Source organism: Labrus mixtus, chromosome 7 (assembly GCF_963584025.1).
Source record: "Labrus mixtus chromosome 7, fLabMix1.1, whole genome shotgun sequence".
NCBI lineage: Eukaryota > Metazoa > Chordata > Actinopteri > Labriformes > Labridae > Labrus > Labrus mixtus.
The window spans coordinates 19,091,259-19,111,898 of NC_083618.1; the positions used below are offsets into that span (position 1 = coordinate 19,091,259).

Here is a 20,640-nt window from a genome sequence, read left to right on the forward strand (position 1 = left end):
TGATGATGCAATGGGACTAATTCAAATCTTAGACATGAGGTCGGTAAGGTCACATCATTGAGATGTTTAAAAAAAGTGGATATTGTTAATTTTGATTCAAATAAATTTGCCGTTCTTCAACATATCCTCAAATGATTAGATCACCAGGCTCCTCAGGTGGTTCCACTCACAGTACCGAGGTTTATGAACACATGGAGCATCTATTGGAGACTGAGAGGTACCCTTTTGTAGATCTTCACTTGGGAAAAAATGTTTTTTCTGTTCAGGGGATCAACATGTAAACAGCTTTACCTGCAGAGCTCAAACTGGATCCATAATATGATCCCCCCATGATCCATACTATGATCCCCCCCATGATCCCTACTATGATCCCCCCATGATCCCTACTATGATCCCTACGATCCATACTATGATCCCTACTATGATCCATACTATGATCCCTACTATGATCCCCCATGATCCCTACTATGATCCCCCCATGATCCCTACTATGATCCCTACTATGATCCCCCCATGATCCCTACTATGATCCCCCCATGATCCCTACTATGATCCCTACTATGATCCCTACTATGATCCCTACGATCCCTACTATGATCCATACTATGATCCCTACTATGATCCATAATATGATCCCTATGATCCCTACTATGATCCATACTATGATCCATACTACGATCCCTACTATGATCCCTACGATCCATACTATGATCCCATCTATGATCCCTACTATGATCCCTATGATCCATACTATGATCCATACCATGATCCCTACTATGATCCCTATGATCCATACTATGATCCCATCTATGATCCCTACTATGATCCCTATGATCCATACTATGATCCATACCATGATCCCTACTATGATCCCTATGATCCCTACTATGATCCATACCATGATCCCTACTATGATCCCTATGATCCCTACTATGATCCATACCATGATCCCTACTATGATCTCTATGATCCATACTATGATCCCTATGATCCCTACTATGATCCATACTATGATCCCTACTATGATCCCTACTATGATCCCCCCATGATCCCTACTATGATCCCCCCATGATCCCTACTATGATCCCTACTATGATCCCTACGATCCATACTATGATCCATACTATGATCCCTACGATCCATACTATGATCCCTACTATGATCCCTATGATCCCTACTATGATCCATACTATGATCCATACTACGATCCCTACTATGATCCCATCTATGATCCCTACTATGATCCCTACGATCCATACTATGATCCCATCTATGATCCCTACTATGATCCCTATGATCCCTACTATGATCCATACTATGATCCATACCATGATCCCTACTATGATCCCTATGATCCCTACTATGATCCATACCATGATCCCTACTATGATCCCTATGATCCATACTATGATCCCTATGATCCCTACTATGATCCATACTATGATCCCATCTATGATCCCTACTGTGATCCCTACTATGATCCCATCTAGGATCCATACTATGATCCCTCTATGATCCCTACTATGATCCCATCTAGGATCCATACTATGATCCCTCTATGATCCCTACATTGATCCCTTCTATTATCCCTTCTATGATCTGATCCCTACCATGATCCCCACCTTGATCCCCGACTGAATGCAGGTGATCCATTCGCTGTGTACTTTAGTTTCACTAAGCTTTGCAGTTATTAATAATATGATATTTAAAATCCTTAAGACGTTTACAATTGAATGCAGTCAAATTAAGTAGTGATAAATATTTACAATATTATATATTGTTGTATAAGGTTGAACTCAATTGCTGGTGTTGTTAGCTGAGACACAACATCCCAAATAAATGTTACCAAATAAATTACATTTTTTCCCCAAAGTTTAGAAACACTGGTTCTTCTGAGCTGTGGTCGTCATCGTTAATTAGACAAGCATGCCTCAGAGATCGTCTACAGAGACAAATTTAACAAGCATCAGTGAAGTAAACGATGAGGTCCTCATGTCCTGTTTTAAGATGCCTTTGGAAAGTGTTTTTGTGTCATGCTTTAACAATGGTCGCCGGTTTATGTCTTAAACGTAAGGGGCAGAGCTGAAGAGTAGCATAAAATAGCCTCTGATGATGCAATGGGACTAATTCAAATCTTAGACATGAGGTCGGTAAGGTCACATCATTGAGATGTTTAAAAAAAGTGGATATTGTTAATTTTGATTCAAATAAATTTGCCGTTCTTCAACATATCCTCAAATGATTAGATCACCAGGCTCCTCAGGTGGTTCCACTCACAGTACCGAGGTTTATGAACACATGGAGCATCTATTGGAGACTGAGAGGTACCCTTTTGTAGATCTTCACTTGGGAAAAAATGTTTTTTCTGTTCAGGGGATCAACATGTAAATAGCTTTACCTGCAGAGCTCAAACTGGATCCATAATATGATCCCCCCATGATCCATACTATGATCCCCCCCATGATCCCTACTATGATCCCCCCCATGATCCCTACTATGATCCCTACGATCCATACTATGATCCCTACTATGATCCATACTATGATCCCTACTATGATCCCTACTATGATCCCTACTATGATCCCCCATGATCCCTACTATGATCCCCCCATGATCCCTACTATGATCCCTACTGTGATCCCCCCATGATCCCTACTATGATCCCCCCATGATCCCTACTATGATCCCTACTATGATCCCTACGATCCCTACTATGATCCCTACGATCCATACTATGATCCCTACTATGATCCATAATATGATCCCTATGATCCCTACTATGATCCATACTATGATCCATACTACGATCCCTACTATGATCCATACTATGATCCCATCTATGATCCCTACTATGATCCCTATGATCCATACTATGATCCATACCATGATCCCTACTATGATCCCTACTATGATCCATACCATGATCCCTACTATGATCCCTATGATCCCTACTATGATCCATACCATGATCCCTACTATGATCTCTATGATCCATACTATGATCCCTATGATCCCTACTATGATCCATACTATGATCCCTACTATGATCCCTACTATGATCCATACTATGATCCCTACTATGATCCCCCCCATGATCCCTACTATGATCCCCCCATGATTCCTACTATGATCCCTACTATGATCCCTATGATCCATACTATGATCCATACTATGATCCATACTATGATCCCTACGATCCATACTATGATCCCTACTATGATCCCTATGATCCCTACTATGATCCATACTATGATCCATACTATGATCCCATCTATGATCCCTACTATGATCCCTACGATCCACACTATGATCCCATCTATGATCCCTACTATGATCCCTACGATCCCTACTATGATCCCTATGATCCATACTATGATCCATACCATGATCCCTACTATGATCCCTATGATCCCTACTATGATCCATACCATGATCCCTACTATGATCCCTATGATCCATACTATGATCCCTATGATCCCTACTATGATCCATACTATGATCCATACTATGATCCCATCTATGATCCCTACTATGATCCCTACGATCCACACTATGATCCCATCTATGATCCCATCTATGATCCCTACGATCCCTACTATGATCCCTATGATCCATACTATGATCCATACCATGATCCCTACTATGATCCCTATGATCCCTACTATGATCCATACCATGATCCCTACTATGATCCCTATGATCCATACTATGATCCCTATGATCCCTACTATGATCCATACTATGATCCCATCTATGATCCCTACTGTGATCCCTACTATGATCCCATCTAGGATCCATACTATGATCCCTCTATGATCCCTACTATGATCCCATCTAGGATCCATACTATGATCCCTCTATGATCCCTACATTGATCCCTTCTATTATCCCTTCTATGATCTGATCTCTACCATGATCCCCACCTTGATCCCCGACTGAATGCAGGTGATCCATTCGCTGTGTACTTTAGTTTCACTAAGCTTTGCAGTTATTAATAATATGATATTTAAAATCCTTAAGACGTTTACAATTGAATGCAGTCAAATTAAGTAGTGATAAATATTTACAATATTATATATTGTTGTATAAGGTTGAACTCAATTGCTGGTGTTGTTAGCTGAGACACAACATCCCAAATAAATGTTACCAACATCAAGCCAATTATGAGTCTGGTTTTATTACAGCATTCGCTCCTTAATTCATCCATTAGTTTGTGATTGTTGTTCAATGCCGTTCAGGGCTTTTATGTTGTGGGTTTCAGTGTGCACATCACAACAATCGCTGTAATGTGGGTATCAGGTGAGCTTTTTGGCCATAGCACAGGGAAATCACAGAGACAACAACAGAGCACTTAGGATGCAAAGACAAGAGGCCCTAAATGTGCTACTGCAGACACAACATGCTCTGAATTACAAGTTAGCATTAGCATTGGTTTACTTTTCCTCTGATGAAGACTGAAAGAGTTTGCTAATAGTGACGTAGAACAGATCTAACAGTACAACTCCTGTGCTTAGGTACGTGTTGATTTTTTGCTCCTTTGGCCAAGACGGTAGAGTTATCTTTTCATTATTGTTTCATAAGTGTAAAAAAACATAATGTAGAAGCTTCTATAATCACGATGAATCTTTCATTACCTTGTGGCTGAACAGCTGGAGTCGCAGGCTTGACCGTCAGTTGCTCTACAGTCTTGGTGGGTTGCGATGGTGCAGCTGCAGGTTGCTGTTGTTGCCGTGGTTGCTGTTGAGGTTGCTGCTGTTGCTGCGTTGTGGCAGGGGTCGGACACGTCTCTCTGACCACCAGTGACGTTGGCTTATCTTTACAGTCATGAACCATTCTGGAGGCCTAAGACGTACAGTATGATAAAAAGGTAAGAGGGGGGGAAATTAGAGAGCCGGCGCTGAAAGGACAAATCAGGGACTGGTAATAACATTGAGTCAGAAAACCGAAAACCATCGGCCTCGGAAAACATCACACCAGGGGGAAAATATGACACCAAGAATCACAAACTCACAAGACTTGTTTTTTTTTTTTTTCATTATGTGTCAGTAGGAATGAATTCAGTGGGTGTTGATGCAACAGCGGGTTTTATTTTGCTGGTTCCCACAAAAAGAAAGAAAAAAAGAAAAGAAAAAGAAGACCAGCATGTGAACAAACACAAGAAGTCAGGATGTAATGTAGGAAAGAGAGTCATGCCCCATTGGAAACAAATAGAGGGGCGGAAAAAAAAGAATCACATCCAACTTGTATTCACCCTCAGAGACCATTCATAACTGTGACTCTACTCATGTAATGCTGAAAGTTTACATTGGAAAATACACTTTTTATCCACATTTGAATATATTTTTCCAGCCTTTGGATCATTTTAAATACTGTAAATCATTTTCAACAAGACTGTGAGTGTACTGCCATACACTGGTTTTAATTGTTGTGATTCTCCCAGGATGAGTTGTTTTAATTGTTTGTGTTTTGTGTTGCTGCTAGCTTGGCCAGGTGTCTCTTGTGAAAGACATTTTTAATCTCAAAAGGGACTTCCTGGTGAAATAAAGGTTAAAAATAAACAAAAACAACAGCTGTAAGATTGAATACGAGTTATATCCTAACATGCTAGTTTTAGCATATGGTTTATACCATGCTCACAATCAAAGTGTACTGCTGAGGCTGATGGGAATAAAACCCATTTTTTCAAGCACAAGAGAAAAGTCAGGGGATCACCAAATCAATAGCAAATTCATTATCAAGAGCTTTAGGCTGTGTCACATTTGATCACAAGTCATCTCGAGACATTTCACACAAAACAACCAATCATGCCGACTCAAGCAGAAAAGTCAGGGGATCTCCAAAGCCAGTAGGATGAACAGCATTTGATACACAAATACACGTATTCTTCAGGCAGCTAAATAATACTCTGGCATACTGAGGGCGCTCCTGGTGATAACAGTACCTGTCCAAACATGAGCCGAGCTGTCTAAACTGAACCAGACGTAAACACAGTCAGTACCTTGACAAAAGGACTTGACCAAGCTTGCTGTCCCTTAGCTGCTTTTAAACGTCCTGCCTGAAATTTCAACCATATTCATTGATGCTGGACATTTTTTTTTTAATTGCCTCATAGTTGTATGCCACTGCCAACCAGTCAAGTGTCTGTTCAAATCAGATTGAAGTGTTAATAAGCAGTTTGACACTTTGGATTGTGTAACAGCACTCACCGTTGGGTGTATTTGCAGGTTGATGGCAGTGAGCTGGACGGGCTGAGCTTTGGCGTGGTTGAGGGGGGTGTGGAGCGCGTGGGGGCTGATGGTGGAGTGGAAGATGGTGGCCTGCTGGCTGGGCGTGGAGGGCTGGTGTGGAGCAGGTTTGGGCAGCACGGGGACCGGGTGCTGTGACGGTTGAATGGAGGCCGTCTGCAGCAGCTGCCCCGTGGTCCTCTGGGAAGCTTGACCCTGATGGACCACAAACTGCTGCTGCTGCTGCTTGTGCTGCTGAACCAGGGAGTGAGGCTGAATCTGCGTGTATGCTGGAATGAGAACAACACACATATTCATTTGAATAATTAATGAATTCAGCTAACTAACTGCTGTGTTCAACACCAACGGAGACTCGACGGTTGTGTCCTAATTTCACCAGCCACTGACTGAAAAGGAACCTTGAAATAAAAAGGTTGTAAATGTTTTATCTGGTTGTCAGGATTTTTGACATGAAGACAGCATTGCAAACAGCACTTCTGTATGGTGTAGTTTTCTTATCTCACATGCGGTTTGTATTTGACCCATGTTCATTATTTGTTATGTTTTTCTCCTCATATGGGTTTGATATCACCCCTAGAAGTGGTTTAAAGATGTATTTTTGGGGCTTTTTTATAGCTTTATTGTAGAGACAGGACAGTTGTTAGAGTCAGCAATCAGGGAAAGAGAGCGTGGGGAATGACGTGGGAAAGGAGCCACATGCCGGACCTGAACCCGTGGCGATCCGACTTTTACCTGGGTTAAACTCGAGTCCCCGCCCCATGATGTTGTTACCCCTCTGTCCCATCAACAGCGCCCTCTGATCCTGCTGGCTAAAGTCACATCAGCTGCTTGAAGCACCTTAGTTTAACAGCGTGGAATCCAGACTTTGTTGACAGGATTGGCTCTGACCTCTGAGGGGTTGGCATGAAGTTTTGATCCTTATTTATAAAACCTTACTGTCAATGATCATATCTACGTGTACAAACAATAAATGTCTATTTTTCTGCTTCTGCCCTCCTAACAAAAGTTTTATTTACAAGGCATTTGAAAAATACATTTATAAGTTTTTACAGCTTCTTACAAACAATGAGCAGCATTTATACCATGTGTCAAAACTCAGTGTGCATTTAAAGTAGTGAACAAAGCAGCTTGTTTTATTGCGTTATAGCTTCACCTGAGAGCCCCCTTGTTGACAGGGTGTAATATTAAGAGCTTGTTGAAAAGCTGTTGAAGTTCTGGTCTGAGCATTACTCACAAACCGATTCAAAATGGCCTGTCACCACCTGTCAGAGCTGCTGTGGGTAAAAAGACATCCTGAGCTCATAACCTGCCCTGCAGCCCAAGACACGGCACATCAATCCTGTATTGTGGGAGCGCGTGTGAGTGTTCAGTGGAAGTAGCCCGAGGCCGGTCTAATATTAGAGCTGCCTCAGGAACGAACATGCAGAGCCGACTGTCCATGACACTTTTCTTCGAGTGAGTGTTGAGTCAGCAGGTCTGAGCATCTCTGCTGCCTCCTTGATCTCCAACAACTCTGCCAGGAAACAATAAACAACTAATTGTCTCATTCTTTTTACAGAGGCCCAAACCAGAAATGACAGACCCCCCGCACCACAGTACAATAAGCTTGTGCTATACGAGTCGTGTGAAGCCCCCCGCCATTACTCCAAGCATGGAAAACTGCCAAGTACATCCGCATTCATCTCGAATCCCCTCTTGCCCCCACCTTCTTCCTCCTCAGCCCCCTCTTCTTTTCATGATGTTTTGTGTGGGATAGGCTCCATCTGGTTTCAAAGTTTCCCTGTGAGGCACTAACCGCAGTCTGTACCCTGCTGTGGAATATATACATGTTTCTATCCAGCAGGGTTTGCATGTCATTAGCTCCTTTAATGCTACAGGAGCCGCTGGAAAGTGTTTTCTTTCTCACGTGGTGAGACACAGTGGAACCCAGCAAGAGAAAACTTGGTTAGCAATGGCGAACAGGGAGTTCTTTTATTATTAACAACGTTCAGAACAGGACGGATGCCAGGCTTGGATGGATGGATGGATGCTGCCGGCAGCATGATAATAGGATAAGATATTAGGCAGTAAAATTGTTCACGGTTGAAAAGCAATTTGAACAGACACTTCAGGGGATAATAACATCCACCGGTTCAGCAGCTAGGCCTCGGGGTGGCAAAAACAATAGATTATAAGATGCATTAAGTGCATACAAGTCCTATACCTGAATTTGTGAGTAGTATTATATGAAACTTTTGATGATGAATTTGTAAACTGCAAATGAGTCGTCAGTCAACAAACATCACAGAGAATAAACATTACAAATATTACTTCATTAGGAAAGTGAAGCAACAAAGCGAGATCTGAAACAATGTTGACGAGTAGGTGATGATAAATCCTCACATTTTGTTATACAAAGAAAAGAGAAAAGCCTAAAAAGGCTGGTGGTGATGTCATTAGTTTTGTGGTTATTTAGTCATCATCCAAAGAGTCTGATGAAGTGTAGTTGTGAATATTGCACTGGACAGAAAAAAAACTTTCAGGGATCTTTAAAGTTCATCCCGAGGTTAACACAAGCTGTGTACCAAATTTCATTCCAATCAATAAGTTGGTTTCTAATAAGAACACAAAACTTCATGGTGGCACTGAGGAAACCCTGGAGACCAGCAGTGGGATCCAAACCCCCAAGCTCCGTGAAACTTTTGGAAATCTTTCATGCACTTCCATCCAGTTGTTGTCAAGAGATTTCTGTCTGAAACAAAGTGATGAACAATCAAACGGATAGACTAACATTGTCATCCCAAGAGCCACGGCCCTCTGCTGACATCAAATTTAGAAAGTGGACATTTTACTTTTGCTTGTTCAAGCTACATTTTCAAAAAGAACAAGAATAATGCTGGAGGTTATAGAGACACCCATTCATACACTGATTGCAGAGGTTGCTATGAAAATTGACCATCAGAACAACTAATCCCATTCATACACATTCATACGCCGCCGATGAAGCAGTGGGAGCAATTCGGGACTAAGTGTCTTGCCCAAGGACACATCGGACATGTAGCTGCAGGAGCTCTTGCAGCAAAGGTTGAGAGACGACCGACTCTACCAACTGAGCCACAGCCGCCCCCGAGGCGATCCATTGATCAGAGCTGTGAGTTTGTTGTATGTCGCTGGTGATGCGATAGTGACAGAACAAATAAGGATGTGCAAACAGACTTCATTGTATTGTAAGGCTACTGTTTAGAGCCGTCACTCAGGATTTTAAAGATGGCAGCTGTCAGTGCTTCAGTAGTTCCAGTTCTGACACTGTACACTAAGCCAAAGTTTCATACTTATTGATACCACATGTTTAAGAACAATTCCCATTATTTTAATGATCAATAGTATCCAAAAGTACCAACACTCTAAAATAATACGTATCTTCAGCCATATCTTTAAACAAAACCTGCTGCTAGTGTAAGAGGGAACACTGTATACATTTTACAGAAAACATTGGAAACGTATTCGTATAAAGTAAACAGTGTGCAAGAAAAACAAGAAATACCCAATACTGAATGCTGAAGACTTCTATTTTTGTTGCAGTGGGAATCCAAACCGGTATCCATATAATTGGAGTTTTATGAGTATCGTATCAAAGTTTAAATTTCTTGTGTCATGACAATCCACGTCTGGACCAACACATTAGGTCCCTCACGGTTCATCTTGAGTGAGAAGACTATGAACTAACAGAGCCCCCCTAATAGGCTGCTAATGAACTAAGAGTTTTCTCATGAACCGTTCAAGGTTCCTACAGTGTGAACACAAAGGAAGGGCAGGGTCTTCAAACGTCCAATAAGAACTTTGAAAAGTTCCTCCAGTCTGAAATCATGTCAGTCTGAAATGACTGTGACTCAATCAAGGACAATATGGCATGTTCATAACCAGGCTTTACGACCACTGTCACTCACATTAAAACCAATATACAACACACACTCTCTGCAGCAACATCTGCACTCTACAACTCATGAATAGTAATACAAGTTTGTTCACATAACCCTTTTAATCCTGAATGTCAACAGAGTAAATATGTTTGTAAAGAAAGAAAAAACAGCTTCATAATGACAGAGATTAATCTGATACTTGAACAGTAGCTGCTATAAAATCTAGCTTCATCATAAAACAGCAGTGATAGATTCCCAGACCCTGTCCGAATGAAGGAGGGGGAATTTCTGAATCAGAGTGCACCGGATGCGACGAGCCCTCCTCATGAATCCTGACAACTTTCTCAAGCCCCTAATGAGGAACAGAGAGGAAGAAAAAAAAGAAGACGAGGGAATTCATCGAAATGCTATTCCGCCTCAAGGTCTTGGGATTGAGGACAGGAATGACTCAGGCCCTCACGCCCCCACACATGTATAAACACAGGCTGTCATACAATCTTTAGAGTTTGGCAGGGAGCCTCTACTCCTCGGAAGTTGTTGAAATATGCAGACCTCTTACACTGTCCGTGTATTATTGTGCAAAGTCTGGGGACAGATGACAGTATATGTTTCTGATGAGTTTATAGCACCGAGCCCTGGAAAATCCCTGAGTTTCCACACTTTTACTGGCTGCTGCTGCTTTGGCTAACTTTGAGAAAACACAATCCGACTCAAACAAATCAGAGCAAAAGCCTGTCTAATGACATCTTTCCTCACTTAAAAACTCATTTAAGACAATTTATCAAGTTAACACAAGTGGAATGAGTCCACTGTGAATGATTTCAGTATCTCAATAGTTGTACTTTACTGTTAAGCTATTTAAGTCACTGATGGAGCAAGTCTCCTCCTAAAAGTTAGTATTCAAGTACTGGTGTATTTTTAGCAGGCATAATATGTTGCATGAAGTGAAAGTCTAGGTTTTTATTTTTTCTTCTTTTCTGTAATCCTTTTCAAATGAACTTGGCACCTGATACCCTCATTAGCAGCCGGAGATAACACAAATACACCGACTTCATGTGCAGATCTGCTCTTTAAAATGGGAGAGCGCGGTGCTTTTGGGGGTTCCCTGCTGGGGTTTTTATAGTAAGGTGCAGCCTCTCTCCTGCCAAGATGAGGCGATGACAACCGCTTACTGCAACAAGCCAGACGGCCCAACATTTCATGTCCAGCTTGATTACTTTTTAAGTGACTGTCAGAAACAAAAAGCATAAATCTAAAAAGTATCTGCTGTCTCTTTGGAAGGAGATGAAAACTGACAACCAAAAATAGCTTACTCAATATAGCACTCGTCTTCTATTGTTGCTGTTCTCTCTGAACGCCAAGTGATTTCTCTGCTTTTCTTTCCCTTTTTACTTTGGATTTTGAGTCGAAAATTGTTGTTAATTATGATGATTTGTTTAGTTGTTTGCTCTTCATTAAAAAGAGGTTACCACCTTCCCAGTGGCTGATGGGGAATCAAATAAATAACATGTTATCAAATAAAAATAATGTTTGATCATAAGTGTGGTTACTAAAAAAAAATCTGTTGTTCACACAAGATATGAACTTCAGAGAAAAAGATTTTTTAAAAAGATTTATTTTTACTTTTTCATTTCGACGTCAGGGGCTCCATAGGTCACTGATACTTTCTACAGGTTCTATTCTTTAGTAATTGAGCTTTTCAACATCTTCTTTTCATTTCATTTCATTTTTGGGGTGGAAAAACTATTTTCCCTAAGCTTTCAGTCCTCTCATATTAATTTTAAACAAATGGCATTAAAATTAATGACGCATGACTCGGAGGGCTTTTTAGAGGATCTCTTCATTATTTAGACTCTTTATGTGGGTAATACTGGTTTCATTTTGCATTAAGCCAGTATGTGTCAGCCCAGTATGAGCCATTAAAGATGTAGGGCTAAAGTAATGTAGCGTAGGAGGTGCTGCTCTTAAATGCATTTTACAACTTACATAGGAATGAATCACTTTTTAAACTTTTTTTCCCCCCTTCTTTTTATTAACAGAAAACAGAAAACTGACTTAATATACGCAGAGCAGATTTATAATTATAGTCTACTAATCAAAGCCAAGGTTATAAAAAAAGAAAAAGAAAATTTGACACTGTGCATCAGACACCAGTCAGATGTCATGTTTCCTGAGGCTAATTTACTGGTTTAATTCACAGGACACTGAACATCCAGTATGGAATTATGTGTGAAATATTAGATTTACATAAGACAGTAGCAAGTCAACACCCGAACTGAGTTTGTGTTGAAAATCAAAGTGTATAATGACCCATGCAGAGTCGAGAACCCGAGCTTTGAACCTGATCTGATCCCATCAGGCAGCCGTGAAACCTCTCCTCCTTCTCATTCACACTGTATTAACTCCACAGCATCTCATGTGCACACCTGTCCCTAATGGCCTGCTGCTATGGTAACCAATGTTAATTTTTTTTTTTTCCAGAGAGCATGCAGCCAGATTTTCAGCTTCCATCCTCCCTTTCATTTCATGTGAATCCATTACTGCAACAAAGCAAGACTGTTGTGCACTGACACGCTCAGATAATCCCCCCCCCCACACACACACACGCACACGCACACACACCCCTTTTCCTTTACCAGGCACAAGACCCTAACCATACACACACACATCAGAATCGGCATATACAAACAATACAATGCATTAACACACTGCAGTGTATACAGGACATACAGTACACATAAGCTGCATGCAAACACGTATTTTAGGTTCTTTCTAAAAACATTTTGCACAATGTGATTTGTCATCAGAGGAATGAGATAAAGCATGTGAAGGGGTTTATCCTGCAAACAAACTGAACTTAATTTGATCTAATCAGCCTGTACTGCTGGCATCTCCACAACTCTTCACACACTAAAAAAAAAGGAAAAGAAACAGCTGCTGACTTTCAATTACACAATAAGTGGTTTAGAAGGACTCTTGCGTGGCAGTGTGCCTTTCACAGCCTCTAATTCACAAAGCGGCTCGAGTGTTCCAGACACAGCTCAACACGCCGTCTGTAATACGGCTGGTTTCACCCCTTAACTGACTCAATGGGTATTTGATTCAGGCCCCGACATGCCACACTCACACAAAGCTATTAGGAGGGCGACATGTAAAAAGCCTTTCTCATCTTATCTTACTATAAACAGAAGATCACATTTCTGTTGTACATGTGACAGTTGCCTGAAGCCCTCAGTCTACTTCAAGGATTACAATGGACATCTCTTACAAAGAAATAAGCAAGCAGGCAATCTGGAAGTAGAATCTATCTACTCGCAAAAATGAAAATAAACTTGCTATGGCCCAAAGAGGTGTCAGTGTTCATAAAAGGTACATGTCATTTACAGTGTGACCACTGTGGATTGTTCGATGTATACCAGACCAAGAAACTACAGTCATGATTACAGATGTGCAAAGCTAAAGCTAAACTAACCTACAGCAGTGTTTACAGCTAAATGATAACATTAACATGCTAACAGAGTCAATGCTGCCATGCTGGTGATGATTAACAGGTAAAATGATTCCCATCATCACCATGCTGGTTGAGCATGTAAACGTTTGCTTAAAAAAAGGCACAAAATATGAAGTACGGTTAAAAATAGTCAAGGACGAATGAAAGTGATTAGAGAGAACCATTAATGACTGCTGTAGCTTAACCAGTAGACTGAGGAGATCTCGTGGTAATGTACAGGATAAGTGAACGGTTTGACATTCTGGTAGAGCTACAGGGAATACTGGGGTTTGCCAAAGTCATAAAAGTCAACACTAAGTTTTAAAATACACGTTAAAATACAAGTCCATCAAACAAATTATTATTTACAAGTATTTGACAGTAGATAAATAATTTCTCTAATTTTTCAGGCAAAGTATCAATCAACCCTGCCAGCATACAAAAGCAAAAACAATGGCTATATAATACTTAAAGAGTAACTTTAACCCCCAGATTACTTTTATTTCCAGCTGAAAACCTCTGCATGTGGATATACGGCAGTGTTTTTTTTATCAATCCGGGTCCAAATCTCGACATTTAAATAGAAAGAATTGATCTTCTACATATTGGGTTAGAAATATGCAGAGCGACTGCCCTCTACTGGTTGAAACTCGTTACTGCAGTTACATTTTTCTATTGGCGGATCTGGTGTTTGGTGACGCATGTCCTCTCCTCTGGGGGATGTACGAGCGCTGCTCTTGTGGCGACCAGCAGCTGGTGTGTCGTGTTTGTCGACGTTTTTGTCTGTTTTAAGTCTGTAACTGGGTTTGATGTGTGTCTGATTCAAACCCCTTATTATCGCAATATTGTTTTTCAAGAGTGTCTGCCAGAATGGAGATTTTTTACCTTTTTCTCTATTCGTTTTCATTTATGTTTTACAGTGATGTTGTCATTGTGTTTCTTGTATTCTGTGTGCCCCTGCTGCAACGCAAATTTCCCCTTGTGGTAAAATAAAGAATCTGAATCTGAATGTGGTATAAGGTTATTGCCACTAAACCCGATAAAAATTACCTCAGCTTGCAATTGGCTAAATAACCTAGCTTAACTTGCTAATAGTTAATGCATGTGTGTGTGCATGTTTGTATGTGGCAAGGGCCCTTTCCAAATTGTCACAGTTCAGTAGGCAGTACGTACTCTTCAGTAGGGAGTTTCAGTATACTGAACTTTAATGGTCATTCTGTATGCATATTTTGGGTCCACCTCAGTATACTGAACATTTCAGTATGGATACTAACTTCCGGGTTTCATGCAGTATGGATCGGATGCGTGCTTTCAGGAAATTAATTGTATTTTACCACCCACAATGCTGTGCGAAATTAAACGTAAATCGGCACATCACGTGCGCCTCCAAATCAAAACAAACGAGCGTGGATTAATTTAATCAATTTTTAATCTAGAGTTAAAGTCCCGACTGAAATCGCTACTTTTAATTAACAACAGAAAATATAACAAATGTCTGCATTATTATAAAACCTTTCCCCCTCTATTTAAATAATGATTTCACTATTTAAGTGCGTCTTTATTTGTTTATTTTACTTTATATTCCTATTTGTATACTAAATAATGTTATTTAGTTATTTAATCTGCCTTTTTCTTGATTTACATTGTGAATTGTTTTTTGTTTACCTGACTGTATATGCACATTACTCTTCTTGAATAAAGCTAAACAAAGCTAAACAAAAAAAACGGGTGGATGCGGCCGGTTCGGGTAACGTAAATGACGCCACTTCCTTACTGAATGAATCAGATGAAGTAGGAACAAATATCTGCCTACTGTGTGCGCCTACTGAATAGTAGGTACTAAACAGTATACAGCACGGACAGTAGGTACTGCCTACTGCCTACTGACAGATTTAGTAGGTACTTGGAAATTCGGATAGTCATGGACTGTATGATGTTGCTGCTGATGGTAACCGTCTGAAGGTGTGAGTGGGAGTGTCTTACCCCCCTCCCCCAAGCCTCATCCACGTTTATATGTCCATGTTCCAATGGCATTTTTTTAATTTCAAGGTAGATGCACTTTATGAAACTCTGGAGTTTAGTTAAGCTTTAAAGGGGTGCACAGATTAAATATATTTCATCTAAGTTAAGTTTTTAGGCAATCTTTTGATTACAGTTTAATGTGTAAAATTATCAGGGTCCAAACAAGACTTCAAAGCTCACTTTAGCTGTGTAAGTGTGATAAGCTGTGAAACTTATCAAAACTTGGCACTGCAGACATTTCCTGTGAGTGCTGAGAGTATTCAGGTTGGATACTTGTTAGAGCTGCATCCAGTGACACATTTAAAGCTGAGCTGTGCAGATTTTCAGAGAATGCACAGGCTAGCAGGGAGGTAAGATGTGAAAAGTATTTTTAAAAATATAGCTAAATTGCTATATTTCACTATAAATTGGTGAAGAGAGATTAAGCTATATACCCATATTTCTAATCTCTGTTGTTTTTAGTCAAAAGAACAACTTTTCAGACTGCTGGATGGCGGACTTTACTGACCTGGAGCGATCAGGGACTGAGCACTGACAGCTGTGACATTGCGGCTCATGTTAATAGCTCGGACTTCTGTGACTGCTGAACTGTCCCCCTTCTTCCCTCCTTCAGATGAACCGTCTGAGGAGCTGGTCTTCCCTCCTGCAGAGGCATGCGTGCCTTGGCTGGGATTCTTGACCAGTGAGGCAGGCTGGATGGGCACAGGGCTCTGCTTCAGGCTCAGAGCCTGCAGGGTGTGAGTCTGAGAGGAGGCTGTGGTCGCCCCCTGCTGGCCACGGATGGCCAGATTCTGGACCTGATTCTTTAAAAATAAGAATAAAAACATATTGATTGGAAATTATCGATACAAAATAACTTCTCTTCCTTAGCCAATGATTTAATTGCAAATCAATGACGCATCTCAAGATTCTACTGTTTATATTGTTTTGCATCATTCAATGCCATTTCACATCTCGGATTTTAAGTCACTGAAACAACTTTGTCAAAGCTTCACAATGTTATGGCTGCCTCTGAATTCTCTGAAATTATATTTAATTAAGTCTAGAATAGTAGAAGAGGTCCAAGCATGTTAATTAGAAGCTCTTTGTTTTTATTCTGGGACTAAAGAGAGAAGTTTTACATGATTCATGATTTTTTTAAATCCCTTAGACCCCAACTCTTAACTGTCTAGTACCAGAATTTTTACAGTAAAGATAAGTTAAAGGTACCCATAATAAGTAACATTTTCCAGTCATAACAACTTCTTATTATTCATAATTACATTTTAGCATGAATAAAATCTAGTATGAGAGCGACCTGAAGCCGTGCTCTTTGGTTACAGGGACAACTTCAACATAAGTTATCTTTAGGAAAGAAAATAAGGAAAAGCATAACAGGCCCCTTTACTTTACATAGAAAATAGTGACCTCACCTGTGAGGAGGCCTGTGTGGAGCTCTCTGATTGGACAGCAGTCACTGTGGCTGTTGGAGTGAAGATGAGCTGTGGGGACAGAGGAACAGCCCGACCCAGGCTCCGGGCCACCTGCACCAGGTTACTCTGCTGAGCCTGGAAAGAGCCACACACACACACACACACACACACACACACACATAATTAACAAACGGGGAACTGTTTCAGTCAGAAAGGCTTCTGGGTTTGTATTCTTATTTAATCACCAATAAAATAGGAGAAGTAATGGTAAAACAGAAAGTTAAAAACTCGGCTTCACTTTTGCCTCCCTTCTTTTTTAACTTTTCTTTGTAATGCTACGATTATTTTTAAATTGTGTTCATTCGTTGGGAGCTGGTTAAGCTCTGTTGGTAGAGCAGGAGCTCCATGAAAAGAGGAAAAAGTCTCCATCGATTAATAATCGTGAGGCAGTTTGGTGCATGACATCCCCACTATCTCATACCACATGTCCTGTCCAACGTCAGCTGTCCTGACTTAATAAAAGGCAAAAAATAATAATTAAAACAAGTATTTTACTTTCATATGGCACTCTGTTTTTCTGATTAAAATCACTCATCAGTTTATACAAGTTAAATCTCCGTATGTAATACCTTTCATTCATCATAATTTCATCTATGTTCTTATCCTAATTTTAACTCTGTGATTATTAACTTTGCATGTTAGGTAATGTGTTTATTTTCATCTGAATTAATTCATCTAATTTTCACTTAATTAACTGTGATTTACTTTCCCTCTTACCATTAACATGGCACCTTATCCATGTTTTTAAGTTCATTCTGTTCTAATATGATGTGAAGACCCTCTGTGTTTATCGTATTGTGAGACAATTGGATCAGGACAGAATATGAAATGATTTTGATCCTTTGTGATCCTTGTGCTATGACGACATTCATCTTTTTATTTCCATATGTAAAATGATTTTTTTGAACGGTCGTATGGATGCAACATTTAGTGTTAAACACTGCTGTGCATATCTTATTAAATGTCTGGAAATAAAAGGCATGTAAAAGAATATATGTGTAAGCTTTAATACAAATCATATGAGCTGATTTATTGCCTGGAGACTACACGAGTACTAAAACCCAAAGCAATCATAACTGACAAACGTGTTTTCGTCTGCCAGAAGAATTTCACACATCTGAAAATGCTTTGCACTCGGTCATAATGAGGTGGCAGGAGCAGTCTGTGTGCCAGCTGTACAACTGATGGAAAATGAAAATGACAAGTTAGCCACAAGTAGCTTCACAAGAACAGCCCAGTAAAGATGATATATCCTCAAGCAGGTCTGTTTTTAAAAAAAACTGGACCTTAAGCTACAGCTGAGAGAAACTCCTGACCTCTAGAAAATGTTCTCTTTCCACACGCAATCCACACACAAGACATTTCCCCCTCTGTGTTTTAATAAGCCTTCTGGGATTGGACGAGTCATCCTGACACACTCCCCTGTTGGCAAGATTAAAATAAAGACCCCCACTTCCTGTGAGGGAGTGAGCATGTGCGCATAACACGTTCACTAATCTGAAAACATACAATTAGTGTCCAGGAAAAAAAAGACATTGTGTACCTAGTTATTCAAGCAGTAAGTGTGTGTGTTGATGTGTGTGTGTGTGTGTGTGTGTGTGTGTGTGTCTATGCAAATATTCACACTCATGTCAATGTGCCAGTGGCCATGTTCTGTGTGTGCAGTCTCACCATCTGTGCGCGCAGGTACATCTGTGCCTGGCTGGCTGTGAGAGTGGAGCTGGACGGGCTGCCCAGCAGAACAGCCTGCTGGGAGATACTGGTCGGGGTAGAACTAATGCTCTGAGCTCGGCTGATCAGCTGAGCTGCAGCTGGGGAGGTGGTCAGGTTGATCTGTGGGAAGAACATAAACAGGTTGATTAGGTAGGCTAATTATTACACCTATACTCAATTAACAGTTACATGCCCAACACACAAGATACAGAAATTCATATTTTATTTATTAAGACTCATTTCAAGTTCAGAAAACAAAAGAAAAGCAGCACAGAGCAGCTGGTCTGGCGCTCAGTTTCCCCAAAGCCAATCTCTGAACCCGTCAGAAATCATCGTCGATTCACGTCTGATAGACGATATATGCCTCTGGAAAGGATGTTAATCTCGGCGTTATTCTGGTGAAGGCAGAAACTAACTTTGCCCAAATAACAACATTATGATGCAGATTTCTAAAAAGTAAACCATGCGGGCTTTGTCAGGTCTGTCCTCAAAAGGAAAAGAGAAAAATGTTTGATAAATGGAGGTTGTTTTAAACACAACTGATGTGTTTTTCAGGGAGTTGGGAAATCTAAACGCTGTCTATCGTGACACAGCGTCAAGCAGATTTGTGGCTCGTGCTAAAATGTTTGATTTATAATGTTAGCGGCACAATCCAGATATCAGTTTATAGAGATCAATAAATCATTGTTAGATAACAGCTGATTGGAGCTGGTAAGTCATTAGTATTGATAACGTTCTGCCTGCTTACATCAAAGTCTACTGATCCGTGATTGGTCAATAGAGCTCAGACTAACTGTACAACAAACTGAACCCAAAGCACATCCCCATGCTGACAATACAGACCCCTGTATCTGTAAATAGAGATTACCACAAGGCGATCTTGGTTTTAAAATAACCTCAGATCAGTTATAATGTAATAAATAAAGGAAACTTAAACTTAAGAGGGACTTAGAAGAAAACTAAATACTCAAATGTACACTTACCGTAGCCTGAGTTGATCCTGTTTGCTGGGATGAAGTGCCATTCTGTGAAGAGCTTTGCCTGCCAGCTGCGATACTGGCCTATCAAAAGGTGAAAGAGAGGAATTGAACATTTCCTGGAACTTGCTTGCACTTATCAGCATTATCTTTACCCTGTGAGAGTGAGTCTTTCATGTGAGGACTGTTTGCTGACCTGCTGTACCGCAGCCAGGCTCTGGAGCTGAGCAGTGCTGAGGTTGTGCTGCTGGAGGGCTGCTGTTTGTAACATCAGATGCTGCTGCTGAGCAGCGTACATCTGCTGCAGGTACTGTGCTGCTGTGTTCGGCTGCCTGTGTAACGCCTGCTGGAACACCTGCATACACACACACACAGACAGAGCTGCTTGAGTAATGAAGCATAGCATGCACAAGAAATGTTGAAAAAAAGAGCAAATAAGAAAACAGAGATGAAAGAGATTATACTGCTGCACTGATGCAGTTAAGAGTTATCTCGTTACCCTTCATGAAATATCTATACGTTTTAAAAAAAAGAAGTGCTTTTATCTTGTCTTTTATCTTTTATTTCTCTCCAGAATCACAGACATCTCAGTTCTGTGCTTCCATTGACAGATGTAGTTTTATTACAAAGTTGTGGATTAAATCTTTTCTGTTAATTCATTCATGTGAGATCCCTCCACACCGGTCTCTGATTCTGGGTCCAAACATTAACCCACACCTTAGCACAGAGGAGGGCAAACAATGCTACATAATAAATATATACTTTTTGGGCTTACCATCATCTGCTCTAAATTCACTGGCTTCCTTTGCACATCAACTTGTG

The 20,640-nt window shown here is 40.5% G+C and overlaps 2 protein-coding genes across 3 annotated transcripts in view; both read right to left on the bottom strand.

Moving 5' to 3' along the window:
* LOC132976879 (SAM pointed domain-containing Ets transcription factor) overlaps positions 1–20,640 on the bottom strand; it is a 217,033-nt gene that overhangs the window by 133,835 nt on the left and 62,558 nt on the right. The window lies entirely within an intron of this gene.
* Positions 1–20,640, bottom strand: part of phc2b (polyhomeotic homolog 2b (Drosophila)) — a 45,607-nt gene that overhangs the window by 11,521 nt on the left and 13,446 nt on the right. For both annotated transcript variants that reach the window (XM_061041092.1, XM_061041091.1), the window contains exons 3-9: positions 20,015–20,173; positions 19,825–19,902; positions 18,800–18,961; positions 17,069–17,203; positions 16,165–16,459; positions 6,207–6,514; positions 4,635–4,842 (exon numbers count right to left, since the gene is read on the bottom strand). In XM_061041092.1, the coding sequence (XP_060897075.1) occupies positions 4,635–4,842; positions 6,207–6,514; positions 16,165–16,459; positions 17,069–17,203; positions 18,800–18,961; positions 19,825–19,902; positions 20,015–20,173 (1,345 nt within the window). The remainder of the gene's footprint in view (positions 1–4,634; positions 4,843–6,206; positions 6,515–16,164; positions 16,460–17,068; positions 17,204–18,799; positions 18,962–19,824; positions 19,903–20,014; positions 20,174–20,640) is intronic.